Here is an 18155-nt window from a genome sequence, read left to right on the forward strand (position 1 = left end):
GAACAATATTTAAATAGACCATAGTGGCTGTGTTTCCCACTATGCTCAAGCACTTGGGGAGATTAGCAGACCTAGGAAGGAGTTGATCTATTATGAGTTAAGAGTGAGAACTGGATCAATGTTAGAAGTCTTTTTTTGTGACACTCTAAAAATAATGTGACTTTTAAAATTATTATTGGACTTGTAAACCTGTGGTTGATTACTATTGAGTTTTGATTAAATAGTAATTTTAAAAGCTACTTCATTTTTGAAGTGACACAATAGAAACTTTTAGTATTACTCAGAAAGAGAAATTTTTTTTTGGAGAGCCAATTTATTATGGGAAGTGCTAGTGAGCCAAATAAATGAATTCAAAATTTTTTTTAAACTGACGTGACAGACTGCGAGTGGTAGACAAGAGAGAAAAAAATTATATTTTTTTAATTTAAAAATCCTTATCACGTCAATTTAAAATTAATTTGTTTGGCTTTCAAACACTTCTCATTTATTACAAGCCAATTAACATTTGCCACCTCCAACCTTATTATTATTTGTTTATTTATTTATTTTTATTTTTATTTTTTTATAGTTGTCACTTGTCAACGTACGGCCACTTGAATCTCAAATCCCGGCAGGAAGGGTGGTAAAAGAAAGAGGGAGAAGATAGTAATTAAGCTAGCTCATTGTATGTCAAGATAAAGGCCTGTGTCTTTGAGCTTATCTAACTTGATGCTGACAAAGGTGATGATATTTACCCTTCCAAACAAGAAGGGTAATTATTCCAAAAAAACAAAAATAAATAAATAAATAAATAAAGAAAAGAAAGAAGGCACAAATTAAACACCATCGAACAATATCCTCTGGGCTTGGGAGTAAGAGCAGCCTTGAGACGTTGAATGGTGGCAACATCGGTCTTGAAGGACAAAGCCAAGACATTGTCATCAATGCTAGTGTTAAACAAAGTGTTGGGAAGTGAAACAAGTCCAGCATTTGCACTACCAAAAGCTGCAATTGCTATTGCAGGTGTCGAACCAGCGTTGTATGGGAAGTGCACAAGTCCCTTTGGAAAAATAAACATATCACCCGTTTGTAGAATCTGAGAAAACAGCTTGTTGGTCGTATCAACGAACCCTACTTCAAGGGTGCAAGCAACCAGAAGAAGCAGCCCAGTAGCGCGAACACGGGTGTGGGGTGGGCTAATGGAGCCCGCAGGAAATTCAAGGACATCCATAGAAATACTCTGCCCGTTGAGAACCGGGAATTCAGCCATGCTTGCTTTCGAAGCCTTAAAAGCTGTGGGAGGGCCTGCTCCAATGAGGGAACGCATGCCAGTAAATTTGAAGAAATTTCCATCGACTGTGACATTTGGTGAGGCTACAAAGTCGAAGAGAATGTCTGGATCTCCTGCTGTTGCCATGCGGATCATGATGGCAAATGAAGAAATCAATAGCGAGAAGAGTAGTTTCATGGAGAGAGTCTTAGAGGCCATGGAAGAGGAGTTGGCCGGTAAAGCTGATATGGGGTTTTAGTGATTAATGTTGATGTGGTGGAATGAGATTCTTAGGCTTATAAGAAAGGCTCTATTTATATAGAATTTGAAGGAAAGGCAATAGGGTTTGTGGTCCTGCTGCAGGCTGCAGGCATTTTAGGATGACAACTAGAGATGAAAACTACAAAGCCTTCTATTTTCTCACTAGAATCGATTGCATTGGCCCATGTTGGAGTTTCTAACGAATATATACTCTTCAAAAGATTTCATGCCAAATTGAATGGACCCTTCAATATGTCTATCTTTGACAGCACTAGAAAATTGGATTTGAGTATATATCACTATCACTGCAATATTGTTTCAGTAGAAATATTGGACAGCAGCAGCAGCAGCGTTCTCATTTAATTTGTCCATAATTTCGCATATACCCCAAGGAGAACAGGAAAGGGACAAGCTTTGCGAACATCGACCTCCAGCTGGGATTAGTTTATGAATTTTCTTTTTCTTTTTGATTGTTGCATGTAGAAACTAGAGAATATACTGCCTACATTGAAATTATTCTCCAAATTAAATTGTTTCTTGCTATGTTAAGATCATCTGCATACACAAGAATATCTGTGAAATGATCCTTATGGGATCAGATGAAAAAAGAATAATCATCCTTTGATTGCTGATTATAGAATGGATTGTTTCTAAACATTTTTTTATTTTTTCAATCCAAATTTATTAAAAAAACATCTATGCAGCTATGGTTTGGCCACCCCTACAGTTATTTGAGCGGATTTTATTGCGCTTTGATAATTTTTTAGGGCATTTTGAGAAGTTGAAATATAAAAAAAACACATTCACATGTAGCCATCAATGATGGTTCTAGAAGCATTTCCATCTCATCCTCCCAGCTCGCCGCCCCCTCTTGACCTTTGGTTGGTAGTTGCACAACCAAAGGCGCCGCCAAATTTTAAAATGCGTCACACTTACTCGCCTTCAACTGTACAACTTTATTACACATCACACTCTCAGTTAACATTTGGTATTAAAATAGACAAAAAATTCATCACATGCAGTTAGCACACGGAAAATTTACTTATTAGCATTTGGAAATGAATACATTTACTGCGCTCCCTTAAACTAACACTCATTTACCACTCTGACCACCAAACTTTAAAATGTCCAAATTCTTTAATATAAATAAAAAAGGCTTGCTATCTTACTCAAATTCTTCTTTTTTCTTTCTTTCTTTCTTTTGCCTTTTTTTTTTTGGTTTATTTTTTTCATTTGTGAAAATAATAATAAAATTTATATATATATATTTTTATCAAATCTGACGTGGCTTATTGACCACGTGATAGTGAAAGGGCACCTTTGACGTGTAATATTTGTGCACATGTGACATTTCCATTAATTATTTGGAGGAAAAGGTTAATAAATGAGCACTTTGTTAAAAAATACAAAACTCATATCCAAAACCAATTTTTATCGTATGAAAACTGAGGGGATATTTTTAAATGTGTCCGCAAATACTTTAGTAAAGTGTACGTCTCTAAAGTTTAAAGTATATGGATGGAATTCTAACTTGTCATATTACTCTTAAAGTATTAATCTCTTTTTACCTTAAAGAAAAAAAAAAAAAATTACTCTCTTTAACATGCTGTAACAATTACTTTTCTCTTTTTGATCGTAGTGAATTAAATTAGTTGAATTTCAATTTATTTATTTATTATCATATGCAACAATTTTGAAAAATAAATGAATTTAGGGCTAAACACTTTTACTCTCCTCAACTACCACTCATTTACATCTTTCTCCCAAAACTACTACAGGTCACACTCAACCACTTTAAACTGCCATTTATTTTTTTGGCAAAAAAAAAGAAAAAACCCCCCTTATGTTAGGTTATGCAGCTCATTAAATCAAATGTAATCTTGATCATATGGATAGTACATGCTTTTTTAGACATGAAATGATGAAAATACACTAAGTTTAGAAACCAAATGTACTTAAAACGCTCTTTTTTATGTGAAATTGTCCCCAAGAGTGTTTCAGAGGCATACATTTTTAGCCTGCCCCATGTGTTGCGGGGGTGGCCAATCTACCCCCTAACACTTTTAGGGGTGTCTTGGCCACCCCTAAACACACTTAAGGGTGGCTCACTCGGCTATCCCTATTCCCTTTTTTTTTTTATCCGCCAAATTCAACTATTTGGCCTACCAAATTTTTTTTGCAAAGAAATTTTGTTAAAGGCGGTTTAGTGTGACATATGGTAATCCAATAAGAATAATTTGTATATATGTGGTACTTTAAATTAAATTTAAAAGGGCCCCCAAGAGGTAGATCAATCGGTTGGGATCACGCCGAGATCACTAGTTCGAATCTCCTTCTCTCCTCTTGTGCGGACATGTCAAAAAAAAAAAAAAAATAAATAAATAAATAAATAAATTTGAAGGGAGTAAAGATAATTAACCCATGGATTTATGTTTTTTCGATGACCAATAAGAGAAATAACAGTTAATGCCGACAAATTTGATGATTTAGTATTTACCCTTCTAAACAAGAGGGTAATTATTTGTTAAAAAAAAAAAAAGAAAAAAAACCCAACAATCGTATCGACCAAGTACCAAAGAACAACGAGCTATCATAAAATAGCTATCACTGGTAATGAACGCTGTCCTTAAGGCTTGGGAGCAAGACCAGCCTTAAGATGTTGAATGGTGGCAAAGTCGGTCTTGAAGGACAAAGCCAAGACATTGTCGGCAATGCTAGTGTTGAACAAAGTGTTAGGAAGTGAAACAAGTCCAGCATTTGCGCTTCCAAAAGCTGAAACCGCTAGCGCGGTTGCATTTGCAGAGTTGTATTGAAAGTGTACGAGACCCTTTAGAAACACAAATATATCACTCGTTTGCAGTGTCTGAGTAAACAGCTTATTGGTCGTATCAACGAATCCCACTTGAAGGGTACCATCAATCAGGAAAAGGAGCTCAGCAGAGCGAGGATGGGTGTGCGGTGGGTTGGTGGAGCCACCCCCAAATTCAAGGACAGCAATGGAAACGCTCTGCCCGTTAAGAGCCGGGAATTCAGCCAAGCTTGCTTTCAAGACTTCAAAACCTGTGGGGGGGTCTGCCCCAACAAGGGCACTCATGCCAGTAAATGTAAAGAAATTCCCATCAATTGTGACATTTGGGGGGGCTATAAAGTCGAAGAGGATGTCGGGATCTCCGGCTATTGCCATTTTCATGATCACAAAAGACAAAATTAGTAGTGAGAAAAATTTCATGGAGAAAGTCTTAGAGGCCATGGAAGAGAATTTGAGGTATAGATTTTAGTGATTGTTGATGTGGTGGAATGAGGTGCTTAATTAAGCTTATAAGAAAGGCTCTATTTATAGGGTTTGTGTTTGTGCTGCCTTCTGCAGGCCACTTGGATGACAACTTGAGATGAAAACTACGAAGACATTCTTCTTGTAGCTGTAGTTCTTTGGTTTTATCATTTGGCTGCTACAAGACACCAAGAAAGTACAAGTTTTTCTTAGTAAGTTCTTTTGACCAATTAGCACCTTTCGTAGCCAGAAAGAGGATGCTCCTTAATGCTTAGATTAAATTTGTGAAATAGAGTTAAAAGTATTGATTAAAGGATTAAATTTATCTTTCTATAAGTTTAAGCTTTTAAGATATGAACATTTAACATGATATCAGAGTTAGAAGTCCTGACTTCAAACTATAACTCCGTCATTCACTCTCAATTTTAGTTAAACATTCTATATTTTTGGCTTCACATATTAAATGAGAGTTTGAGCTTATATGTGAGCGCAAACCGACACGTTATAACTCTTCAGCAAAAACCTGAAACACAATGATACTAGAGATCAGTACCATATCGACCAAAAACCACTACAAATTAGCAAACGCTTATAAACTATCAAAATGTTGATTAAATGATTAAATTTATTTATTCTTATCGGTTTAAGTTTTTGTAACAAGTAGTGATTTAACACAAACAACTAGTAAAAAAAACTGGCATCCAAAGATTCCTAAAACAAAAGCCACAATGCTGCAGAAGCACAACCAATTATAGCAGCATCTGTTCAGCTTCCGCAGAAAACCTCCCTTCTGATGACAGAGCAAGTAGCACTCACCTCTAAACCAAAATCTCCTCTTTAATGCTCCAATTCTGAAAAAGCTCAATATTCTCAAAGCTTCTTTTAAATCTTCCTTTTCCCAAGATTCCCAAAAAAAATTCTGCATAACCAGGCTCCTCTGTTTTAGGATGCTTACCGTACTTGATCTCATTTTGGTTCCACCAAATATTGTAAACATCTCATAACATGTTAGCTTTGAAGGAATTCTTCCTCCATTCCTGCACAGCAAGTTGATTCAATATCTTCCCAAACTGTCAAAGGTTGACTATAATTGCACCTTTTCATTCCTTCCCTCCAATAACTCTTCGGCAAAACATTCAATTTGCAGCTCCCTATCCTTATAATCCCACTTTAAATAGTTCCTGATTGCCTACCACATAAGAAAAGAATGTTTAGGAATAGCAATAGAAAACCACACAATCTTCCACCAATATACAGCTAGTCTTTTCATCCTAATTTCATCCCATGTCTCATAGCTCGAATACTATACCCCTTTTTAGATATCACCCATATTGGCCTATGCTCTTCAAAAATAGGAACTTCAACTAGTTTTATGATGGAGACCCACTGGGTTAGGAGCGCTACAAAAGCTCTTTCAGGTAGGAGAGACCACAAGAATCCACTTAGGAGGGAGTGTTAGAATAATGATTAAATGATTAAATTCATCTTTTCATATTAGCTTAAGCTTTTAAGACAATCGATGATTTAACATGATATTAAAGCCAAAGGTACTGAGTTCGAACATTGTCTCAGTCATTCACCTAATTTCAATTAAATATTCCACATGTTGGACTCAACTCCTAACCCTAATCTTATTCCTATCATTTCATCTGGATGTTGACAAACACATCAAATCTGGCAAGGCTCCACCGCCAATTCCCATTATGCAGAATACAAAGAAAGTCTTGCATCAATTCTACTTTGAGCATCATAAATCACCCGGAAGCCATACTTTTCAAAAAGAATACCTAAGGGGTGCCACCAATCCATCCGCATATGAATATAAGAGAATTGATGTGCCATTTATTTGTTAGGTTATATATATATTGTCCCACATTTGCTATTGCCGTGTCTATCTGTATTAATGGCCTTTTTGGTGAGTGGTTTGCTAGTGTATGTTTTTTTTTTTTTTTTGGGCATTGTGGGAAAATGAATATGCCATTGAAAGGGAATAAACTCAACTGAGAGCAGAGACATCTTGGGGGAATGTTGGGCTAATTGATTTGCAATGGCTAATTAAAATAATATGCTCGGCTGTTCCTCAAAGCAAGACGTTTATCTAGGCAGAGCCATATATATAATTTAAAAACATAATCTAAAAAAAATGTATTTTCTAACAATTTATTTATAACTAAAGTTTCAAGTTCTTATACAAAAAACCGAATGAAAGACTCTTAAAAGCATTAATCTCTTAAACATGTTGCTACAATTACTTTTCTCCTTTTGATCGCAATGAAATGAGTTGAGTACGTTCCATTTTTCTTTTATTACAAACAGATTCATATCCAACAATTTAGAAACAAAATTAATTTATATATCTTTATTTGATGACCAAATTTGATGATTCATACCCTTCTAAACAAGAGGGTAATTATTCAAACGAAAAAAAGAACAAGATGAAAGGCAACAACAACAACAACCACGTCGACAAGGATCAATGAGCTTTAAGGCTTGGGAGCAAGACCAACCTTAAGATGTTGAATGGTGGCAACATCGGTCTTGAAGGACAAAGCCAAGACATTGTCGTCAATGCTAGTGTTGAACAGAGTGTTGGGAAGTGAAATAAGTCCAGCATTTGCGCTCCCAAAAGCTGAAACTGCCATTGCAGATGCATTCGCAACAGCGTTGTACTGGAAGTGTACGAGTCCCTTTGGAAACACAAATATGTCACCCGTTTGTAGTGTTTGAGTAAACAGCTTGTTGGTCGTATCAACGAACCCCACTTGAAGGGTACCTTGAACCAAGAAAAGGAGCTCAGCAGAGCGAGGATGGATGTGTGGTGGGTTGGTGGAGATAGCTGGGAATTCAAGGACAGCAATGGAAACGCTCTGCCCATTGAGTGCTGGGAATTCGGCCAAGCTTGCTTTGAAGACTTTGAAGGTTGTGGGAGGGCCTGCAGTAACAACAGAACGCATGCCAGTAAATGTGAAGAAATTTCCATCAACGAGCACATTTGGAGGGGCTATAAAGTCAGAGAGAATGTCTGGATCTCCGGCCGTTGCCAGTTGGATGATGGTAAATGAAGAAATCAGTAGTAGTGAGAAGAATTTCATGGAGAAAGTTTTAGAGGCCATGGAAGAGAGAACTTGGGTATAAGAAGTTTAGTGATTGTTGATGTAGTGGAATGAGGTGCTTAGGCTTGTAAGAAGAGCTCTATTTATAGGGTGTTATCCCTATAGAATTTGAAGGAAAGGCAATCGTGTTTGTGCTGCCTTCTGCAGGCCCTTAGAATGACAACTAGAGATGAAAACAACAAAGACATTCATCTTGTAGCTGCAGTTCTTTGGTTTTATCATTTGGCTCGTATAATACACCAAGAAAGTACAAGTTTTGCTTAATAAGCTCTTTTGACCAATGAGCACCTTTCGTACGTAGCCAAAAAGAGGATGCATGCTCCCTTAAATCTGGGTTCTGAGGTTGCTACGTATTATTGGACTTTATATATAAGCCATTCATGTACTGTCTTATGCGCGATTTAATGTATGATTTTATTTTCTACAATTTTTGGTGATAAATTCATGACATATTCACACATATATAAGTGCAACGGTGTTATTTGTGCTAATTGTTTGTATTTTAGTATGATCTTATCTGGGACAGTTGTAAATTTGAATTAACATTTACATATGCGAGTTTCTAACGGATATGCTCTTGAAAGGCTTTCATTCACGGACTTGAATGGAGCTTTCAATATATACCTGTCTTTGACAGCATTGGAAAATTGGATATTACTATCACAGTTGGCAGAAGCAAACGTGCATGTTTCAGTAGTGTTAGAATAAGTGGCTCATATTCTCTCAAGCATAAAGAACAATACTGAAATACTAGTATGGTTGGCCAATTGTCGGAGCGGAGCAAAGTAGAGTGAACGGGTATTTTGGGGTTTTCCAAAATACGTCGTACAATTTGGATTTTTTTTTAAGTATGTTATGCTATAACCTTGAATCATTGAATAGTGAAATATAGCTGCAATTGTGCTATAGACGTAGATACATTGCTGAACCACGCAAATCTGTATCTCAATTTCTCCTTGCTCTCTCTTTTCAATTTCGTATTATTCATCATTATTGTATTGATTAAATGATTAAATTTATCTTTTTCTATAAGTTTAACTTTTTAAGATAAGTGGACATTTAACATAGTATCAGAGTTAAAGGTCTTAAGTTCAAATTCTAACTCCATCATTCACTATCAATTTCAATTAAATATTCTACATTTTTCACTAAATGTGAAAAAACGACTACAAGTCAGCAAATGCTTACAAACTGTCAAAATGTTGATTAATTAATTAAATTTATCTATTCCTATCAGCTTAAGCTTTTGGGACAAGTGGTGATTTAACACAAACAACTAGTCAAAAAATTGACTTCCAAAGAATCCTAAAACAAAAGCCACAATACTGCAGAAGCACAGCCAATAGCAGCATCTGTTCAGCTTCTGCAGAAAACCTCCCTTCTGTTGAGAGAGCAAGTAGCGCGCACTCACCTCTAAACCAAAATCTCTTCTTTAATGCTCCAATTCTGACAAAGCTCAATATTCTCAATGCTTCTTTTAAATCTTCCTTTTCCCAAAATTCTGGTTCTAACTTAATTACCAAAATAAATTCTGCAGAACCAGGCTCCTCCGTTTCAATATTTGGGTTCCACCAAAATATTGTAAACATCTCATAACATGTTAGCTTTGAAGGACTTCTTCCTCCATTCCTGCACAGCTAGTTGATTCAATATCTTCCCAAACTGTTAAAGGTTGATTATAATTGCACCTTTTCATTCCTTCCCTCCAAGTCCTTGCACTAATAAACCCACATTCAAAAAAAAAAAAAGTGCTCTCTGCTCTCAATAACTCTTCGGCAAAACATACAATTTGCAGCTCCCTATCCTTATAATCCCACTTTAAATAGTTCCTGATTGCCTACCACATAAGAAAAGAATGTTTAGGAATAGCAATAGAAAACCAGACAATCTTCCACCAATCTACAGCTAGTCTTTCCATCCTAATTTCATCCCATGTATCATAGCTCGAATACTACCCCTTTTTAGATATCACCCAAATTGGCCCATGCTCTTCAAAAATAGGAACTTTAGCTAGTTTTGTGATGGAGACCCACTGGGGTAGGAGAACACAAAAGCGCGCTCTTTCAGGTAGGAGAGACCACAAGAATCCACTCAGGGTGGGAGTGTTAGAATAATGATTAAATGATTAAATTCATCTCTTCATATTAGCTTAAGCTTTTAGGACAATCGGTGATTTAACATGATATCAAAGCCAAATGTACTAAATTTGAACATTGTCTCAGTCATTCACTCAATTTTAATTAAATATTACACGTATTGAACTCAACTCTGGACCCTGATCTTATTCCTATCATTTCATCTGGATGTTGACAAACACATCAAATCTGGCAGGGCACAACCTCCAATTCCCATTATGCAGAATACAAAGTTTTGCATCAATTCTACTTTGAGCATCATAAATCACCCGGAAGCCATACTTTTCAAAAAGAATACCTAAGGGGTGCCACCAATCCATCCACATATGAATATAAGAGAATTGATGCGCCATTTATTTGTTAGGTTATATATATATAGTATTGTCCCACATTTGCTATTGCCGTGTCTATCTGTATTAATGGCCTTTTTGGTGAGTGGTTTGGTAGTGTATTTTATTATTATTATTTTTATTGGTGAGAATTGTGGGAAAATGCATATGCCATAGAAAGGGAATAAACTCAACTGCGACAGAGACATCTTGGGGGAATGTTGGGCTAATTGATTTGCAATAGCTAATTTAAATCATATGCTCGGCTGTTCCTCAAAGCAAGACGTTTATCTAGGCAGAGCAATATATATAATTTAAAAACAAAATCTAAAAAACTATATTTTCTAACAATTTATTAATGACTAAATCTTCAAGTTCTTATACAAAAGACTCTTAAAAGTATTAATCTTTTAAACGTGTTGCTACAATTACTTTTTCTCCTTCTGATCGCAATGAAATGAGTTGAGTACGTTCCATTTTTCTTATATTACAAACAGATTCATATCCAACAATTTAGAAACAAAATTAATTTATATATCTTTATTTGATGACCAATAAGAGAAATAACAGTTAATTCTGACAAATTTGATGATTTATACCCTTCTAAACAAGAGGGTAATTATTCCAATGGAAAAAAAGAACAAGAGAATTAAACAACAACAACCACGTCAACCAAGGATTATAAGAACACCGAGTTATCATCTTTAATTAAGGCCTGGGAGCAAGACCAGCCTTAAGATGTTGAATGGTGGCAACATCGGTCTTGAAGGGCAAAGCCAAGACATTGTCGTCAATGCTAGTGTTGAACAGAGTGTTGGGATGTGAAATAAGTCCTGCATTTGCGCTCCCAAAAGCTGAAATTGCTATTGCAGATGCATTCGCAACAGCGTTGTACTGGAAGTGCACGAGCCCCTTTGGAGACACAAATATGTCACCCATTTGTAGTGTCTGAGTAAACAGCCTGTTGGTCGTATCAACGAACCCCACTTGAAGGGTACCTTGAACCAAGAAAAGGAGCTCAGCAGAGCGAGGATGGATGTGTGGTGGGTTGGTGGAGATAGCCGGGAATTCAAGGACAGCAACGGAAACGCTCTGCCCATTGAGAGCTGGGAATTCGGCCAAGCTTGCTTTGAAGACTTTGAAGGTTGTGGGAGGGCCTCCAGTAACAACAGAACGCATGCCAGTAAATGTGAAGAAATTTCCATCAACGAGTACATTTGGAGGGGCTATAAAGTCAGAGAGGATGTCTGGATCTCCGGCCGTTGCTAGTTGGATGATGGCAAATGAAGAAATCAGTAGTAGTGAGAAGAATTTCATGGAGAAAGTTTTAGATGCCATGGATCGAAGAGAACTTATAAGAAGTTTAGTGATTATTGTGGATGTGGTGGAATGAGGTGCTTAGGCTTATAAGAAAGGCTACATTTATAGGGTTTTAACTTTTATCCATGCATATAGAATTTGAAGGAAACGCAATCGTGTTTGTGCTGCCTTCTGCAGGCCTCTTGGATGACAACTTGAGATGAAAACTACAAAGACATTCTTCTTGTAGCTGCTGTTAACGTTCTTTGGTTTTATCATTTGGCTGCTACAAAACATCTTTTGACCAATTAGCAGTTTTCGTACGTAGCCTGGGTTCTGAGGTTGGTTTATGTTTTATATTATGTACTCTCCCACATTGGTTATTGGCGTGTATATATATATATATATATATTTGAATTAACATTTAGATATTAGAGATTGTAACGAATTGAATCTACCCTCAAAAGGCTTTCATGCGGACTTGATCAATGGACCTTACAAAATGTGTCTTTAACAGCATGGGAAAATTGGATTTTACTATCACGTACAGCTGGTAGAAACCGAAGGCGTCTCTTCCATCTTCTCGTTTGTTCACTTAACCCAATTGTTTCACTAGAAAAATAGGTTTTATTTCTTAGCTCTACGTTATACAACCTTCAATATACAATTTAATCTTTTTCACAAGTTGCGCAATAATATTAAATAATGTAATGCCTTTTGAAGTTTTAATTATCATACTTGGTTGATGTGTAGCACTAGCATTCCTCATTGGATATGTTCTCCTTTGTTTTGAAGCGGCCCTAAGGCTAAAGGTTAAGAGAAACAATTATTTTACATAATTTTTCTATACTCATATCTGACTCTTAAAATCAAATGAAAACACATCTCAAAGACAGGTAGTTATTTAGAGCAATCTCACAAAAGACAAGGGTATCAATTGCGCAAAAAAAAAAAAAAAAATGCTACACTTACTCCAATTTCTTTAAACAATTTTTCCACATCTATAGGTGGTTTTTAAAACTACCATTGGATCGAAATTCAATAAAGATCCATTGCATATCCAATTGTGGTTTTAACAGCTACCTATGAGTGTGAGAAAATTATGCAAAGAAGTGGGAGTAATGTAGCATTATTAAAAAAGTAATTTGGCTAAATTTGTATTAATTGGTTCCAGTTGGTAGTGTGCTAAATGTGGACGGTGTGGCTCATTTTTTGGGTTGTAGAGTTTCGTATTTTCCCTTGAAATACTTGGGCCTCCCTTAATTAATTAGGTGCTTCCTTTAAGGCAAAATTTTCACAAGTTCGAGAGTAAAACCAGAGAGATAATTAATTGGTTAAAAATAGTGATCAGACTAATTAATTATGATTCATAATTAACAACAAAAATACAAACAAATTTTAGAAAACATTCAACGTACAATGTATAAAAGAATATATGACAATAACATAAACACACGATCGAATAATTGAGTACTCAATTATTCGATTGGGAGAAACAAAAGAACAAAATAGTGTTGAACACTTGAACGGCATTCTTAAAGGTTGGGGGCAAGACCAGCTTTAGGATGTTGAATGGTGGCAATGTCGGTCTTGAAGGACAAAGCCAACACATTGTCGTCAATGCTAGTGTTGAACAAAGTGTTGGGAAGTGAAACAAGTCCAGCATTTGCACTTCCAAAAGCTGCAACTGCTATCGCTGGTGTCATACCAGCATTGTATTGGAAGTGTACGAGTCCCTTTGGAAAAATAAACATATCACCCGTTTGTAGTGTCTGAGTAAACAGTTTGTTGGTCGTATCAATGAACCCCACTTGAAGGGAACCAGCGATAAGGAAAAGGAGCCCAGTAGCGCGAACACGGGTGTGGGGCGGGCTAATAGAGCCGGCCGGAAATTCGAGGACATCTATAGAAATACTCTGCCCATTGAGAGCCGGGAATTCAGTCATGCTTGCTTTCGAAACCTTAAAAGTTGTGGGAGGGCCTGCTCCAATAAGGGAACGCATGCAAGTAAATGTGAAGAAATTTTCATCAACTGTGACATTTGGTGGGGCTATAAAGTCAAAGAGAATGTCTGGATCTCCGGCTGTTGCCATGCGGATCATGATGGCAAATGAAGAAATCAATAGTGAGAAGAGTAGTTTCATGGAGAAAGTTTTAGAGGCCATGAAAGGGAAGTTGGGTATAAGAAGATAAGGGATTTTAGTGATTATTAAATGTGGTTGCCGGAATGAGATGCTTAGGCTTATAAGAAGAGCTCTATTTATAGGGTGTTATTAAATATTAGGAGTTTTGTTTTTTTTTTTTTTTGAAAAAAATATTAGGAGTTTATATATGCTTGTGCTCCTGCAGGCAACTAGAGATGAAAACTACAAAGTCCTTCTTTTTTCTCACTACAATCGATCCCATTGGCCCATATGCGAGTCTGTAACGGATATACTCTTCAAAAAGCTTTCATGCACCGCCTTGAATGGACCCTTTCAATATCTGTCTTCGACAGCATTGGAAAATTGGATATTACTGTCATAGCTCCTACAAAGCAAAATTAATATTAATAAAGCAAATATTCCTAAGAGGTAGCTCAATAAGTTAGGACCATGCCTAATGAAGTGGAGGTCACTAGTTCGAATCTCCCTCCCTCTTATGCGGATATGTCAAAAAAAAATATATTAATAAGGCAAGACATTCTGAAATTACTGTAAATGTTTCATGCAACCATCAATATACAATTTAATCGTTTTTCACGAACGGGGCAATAATATTAATGCAATGCTTTTCCAAGTTTTAGTTATCATACTCCGTTTATATTGGAGTGATCGAGAACCTAATTTTTTTTTTTTTTTTTTTTTTTTTTTTTTTTAAAAAAAGGCTCAATTGATTAGATCACGAAGAAATATATATTGATCACTCAACAGCTATCTCATTTTTTTCAGCAGTCCAAATGCTTTTGTCCCGATTTCGCATATACCCGAAGGATCGAGAACAAGAAAAGGAACAAGCTTTGCCAACATCGGCTCCCAGCTGGGATTACTTTATGAATTTTTTTTTTGGTAAGAAAGACAAGAAAAAAAAAATTAAATATATATTTTTGGTGGAAATAGAATAAGCATAGCTAAGCTTGTAGGCATTAGGTAGATTAAAAAAAAGGTTAAAAAATTCTATAATTAAAAGCTTTAAATTCGAAACTGTGGTTTTTTGTTTGAACAAGAAGGAATCTCTCTACGTGTTATAGTGAGATTGGTGCGAGGAAAATAGATCAACAGTGATCATGTTCAAGCATGCATGACAGGTGTCATATTGGAATGAAAATGGTGAAGATCAACCAACACGCAATCTTCAATATTAAGGAACATCATCCTCTCCGGTTCAAATAAAATATTTAATTAGTTATACTTAAGAGCATCTCCAACTGTCATTGTAAGTTAGTTTTTTAGTTAAATTTAACTATTATGTCATATTTTCTTGCTCCAACAGTCATTGTAAAATAGCATTTTTCCTTAAAATTGTTACAGTAAACTTTAATATTTATAAATTATTGTAGCCAACTTGTAAGAAATATTTTATTATATTTTCTCTTTCTATTTTTTTAATATTTTCTCTCACCTTCTTTCTTTTATGAGGAAGACAAGGAAATGATAAAAAAATTAATAAAAAAATACTGAAAAATAATATTTAATTACAGTAGATAGTTAAAATAAGGATCAGGATCCCCGACAATCTCCCCAAAATTGCCCATCAGCTTTTTCTCAAATCCTGGCCATTCAATGTTATCCAACAACCACAATTTTGCCACGTGTCCCAACTAAAAATAAATAATAAAATATTATTTATTTTAAAATAAAATATTAAAATATTAAAATTAAAAATTAAAAACACTGGGGTGGCCTAGGGGGTGGTTCGGCCACCTCCCATGGCCAAAACCCAAAAATTAAATTTTAATATTTTATTTTATATATTTATTTTTAAAATAAATAATATTTTATTATTTATTTTTAGTTGGGACACATGGCGAAATTGTGGCTGTTAGATAATATTGAATGGCTAGGATTTGAGAAAAAGCTGATGGGCAATTTTGGGGAGATTGTCGGGGATCCTGATCCTTAAAATAGATGTTCTGTTGGAGTATGCAGTGAAAAACTAGTAGCTAAAATGAAAAAAAGTTGTATTTTGAGTAGTTAAAATGAAAATTCTTGCTAGAAATGCTCTAAGGGGTATTTTTATCTTTTCACTTTTTGATGAGACAAAAATACCCATCCATTATAACTAACAGGAGATGCTCTAAGGGGTATTTTTGTCTTTTCACTTTTTGAGGGGACAAAAATACTCATGCATTATAACTAACTGGACATTTCTCATACCGGAGATGATCTAATTCCAATATTAGGCAAGTGTGGGTTAGGTGAGATATGTGTAATTAATGTAACGAACACAATTTTTTATTTTTTTATTTTTTATAATTGAATGAGGAATGGCTAACACAATCTTCTTTGAACAAGGCTTTATCTTGTTCGTACGAGATGAAAAAATTTCGCGTAAAAAAGGGAGTTTATAACATATATACGAATTGAAGGATTTTTTTTTTATTTTTTTTTTTGGTGTGTGTTTTGGAACGTTAATTAGTTTGTGGTTTTAAATTAAAAATTAATGTAGTTGTTCGTGTTGTGGAGGTTGGAGATTCATAGTAGTATAGCTATGGTTGGTTGAGTTGATTGTATCGAGGTTGTGTTGTTTTTATTTTTTAAAGTTGGGAGAAAAATAAATAAAATGGACGTTTATGGTTTTGAGGAAATTAAAGGAGGAATTTTTGGTAGTGTTAATGATATGGATGGGGTTTACTTCGGTTGGATAGGTGTTGTATGGATGAAGAAAAAACATCTAGGATTTAGGTCTTGTCTAGGGTCTAAGTGAAGTTTTAGAGGTTTTAATAGAGTAAATCTTAACTAATAGGCCAAAAGTTGGCTAGGGATTAAGTAAAGGAAGCGATTGTAACTTGTAAGTAATTTTCCTCACCAACAGGTATAAATAAGATTTTACAATCAATGTTTTATCAAGCATATGCAAGTAATTAATAAAAAAGTGGGCATTAATTAATATTTTATTTATGATATAAGCCCGCACTTTTACGTAAATTTTGTATCATAATGCATGTTCACGATGTATATCATATAAGAGAGTTTAACTTTGGTCTGGATAATCCTTAAAACCCTAGTTTTAGGGCCTCCAATCCTTAACTGACACAAACAAAAATTCAAAAAATGCACAAAAGTAACATGCACCACACCACATTAGATTTGAGCTCAAATGAGAGAGAGTTTCAGAGAACCTTGTGGTTGGGTGGCCAGACCTAGCCACCTAGTCACATTCTCAGGCAATTCTCCGGTGCTTCTCCGGGTGGCCAAACCCAGTCACCTTCTCCGACGATTCTCCGGCGCCGTGAGCCACCTTTTCAGGCCTTTAGGGTGATAAAATCCCTAAAAGGTTAATTTTTCACCTCTAGGTTTTAGTTTTAAATCCAAAAAGGGATTTTGAGGCATTAGAAACAGGTTTTGAGGCATTAGAAACGGTTTTTGAAGCGTTAAAAACGGATTTTGGGGCATGAAAAACGAGTTTTAAGGCGAGTTTCGGTGGGTTTTGAGGCGGGTCACTGCTGGCGAGACCCAGGCTAGACCCATGGCGTTGGTCTGGTTGTAGGTCTGCTGGGTCTAGCTACCAAGGGTCTTTTTAGTCTTTTTATTACTTTGATTTGCTGTGCTTGTTCTCATTTTGGTTTTTTGCACTTTTCTTGAAATGATGATGTGTCGCATACTAATTGAGTGCTGTAAAATAGGTGATTTGCAGAAGTTCCGGACCGTAGGGGCTCTCCATATAATATTATAAGATACAACCTTTTAATATTATACAGTAACTTGGGTTTCATTGTATCTTTGGAACTGTCTCGTCTAATTCTCATATTATTTAACAGAGGAGATCGACGAAATACATTCTAAAGAAATCATGGTTGTGATTAAGTCTTGAAATCCTTAATTTGAAATTCAGTCTTTATATATATATATTCTCTTTTTTCAGTTTATATTTTCCAACACTTGGTGTATAATTATATATGTTGGTCTTGTTGAAGGATTGGCTCTCAAAGCACATCCTTCTCTCTTAAAAGCCTTCGAGTCCAAGGTTGATCAACAGAAACACATTCAACAATCACTACAAAAAAATATGAGTTTTTTGACGTGGCAAACAGTAACTTATGTTTGCCACGTCAAAAACTTTTGACGTGTCTAAGTAAGCACGTCAAAAAAATTTTTGTTGACGTGTCTTTTTTTACACGTCAAAAGTTTTTTGACGTGTGAAATTCACACGTCAAAAGTTTTTGACGTGTGGAATCGACACGTCAAAAGTTTTTGACGTGTCAACTTGACACGTCAAAAAGTTTTGACGTGTAAATTTCACACGTCAAAGTTTTTGACGTGTCAATTCCACACGTCAAAAAACTTTTTTTAATAAAAA

At 35.6% G+C, this 18155-nt stretch overlaps 5 protein-coding genes across 5 annotated transcripts; all 5 read right to left on the reverse strand.

The window, feature by feature from the left end:
* Positions 1 to 587: 587 nt before the first annotated feature.
* LOC132164550 (germin-like protein 9-3) lies at positions 588 to 2016 on the reverse strand. Its single transcript, XM_059575083.1, has one exon. It carries the CDS (start codon positions 1466 to 1468, stop codon positions 731 to 733), a length of 738 nt encoding a protein of 245 aa, XP_059431066.1. The 5' UTR covers positions 1469 to 2016; the 3' UTR covers positions 588 to 730.
* Positions 2017 to 4136: 2120 nt separating this feature from the next.
* On the reverse strand, positions 4137 to 4760 carry LOC132164762 (germin-like protein 9-3). The gene has a single exon (XM_059575316.1). The coding sequence runs from the start codon at positions 4758 to 4760 to the stop codon at positions 4137 to 4139; it is 624 nt and encodes a 207-aa protein (XP_059431299.1).
* A 2504-nt stretch (positions 4761 to 7264) lies between these two features.
* Positions 7265 to 7894, reverse strand: LOC132164681 (germin-like protein 9-3). The gene has a single exon (XM_059575226.1). It carries the CDS (start codon positions 7892 to 7894, stop codon positions 7265 to 7267), a length of 630 nt encoding a protein of 209 aa, XP_059431209.1.
* A 3172-nt stretch (positions 7895 to 11066) lies between these two features.
* On the reverse strand, positions 11067 to 11696 carry LOC132164767 (germin-like protein 9-3). Its single transcript, XM_059575321.1, has one exon. It carries the CDS (start codon positions 11694 to 11696, stop codon positions 11067 to 11069), a length of 630 nt encoding a protein of 209 aa, XP_059431304.1.
* A 1496-nt stretch (positions 11697 to 13192) lies between these two features.
* LOC132162763 (germin-like protein 9-3) lies at positions 13193 to 13822 on the reverse strand. Its single transcript, XM_059572992.1, has one exon. It carries the CDS (start codon positions 13820 to 13822, stop codon positions 13193 to 13195), a length of 630 nt encoding a protein of 209 aa, XP_059428975.1.
* Positions 13823 to 18155: the final 4333 nt, after the last annotated feature.

This window comes from Corylus avellana, chromosome ca10 (genome assembly GCF_901000735.1).
Source record: "Corylus avellana chromosome ca10, CavTom2PMs-1.0".
Lineage (NCBI taxonomy): Eukaryota > Viridiplantae > Streptophyta > Magnoliopsida > Fagales > Betulaceae > Corylus > Corylus avellana.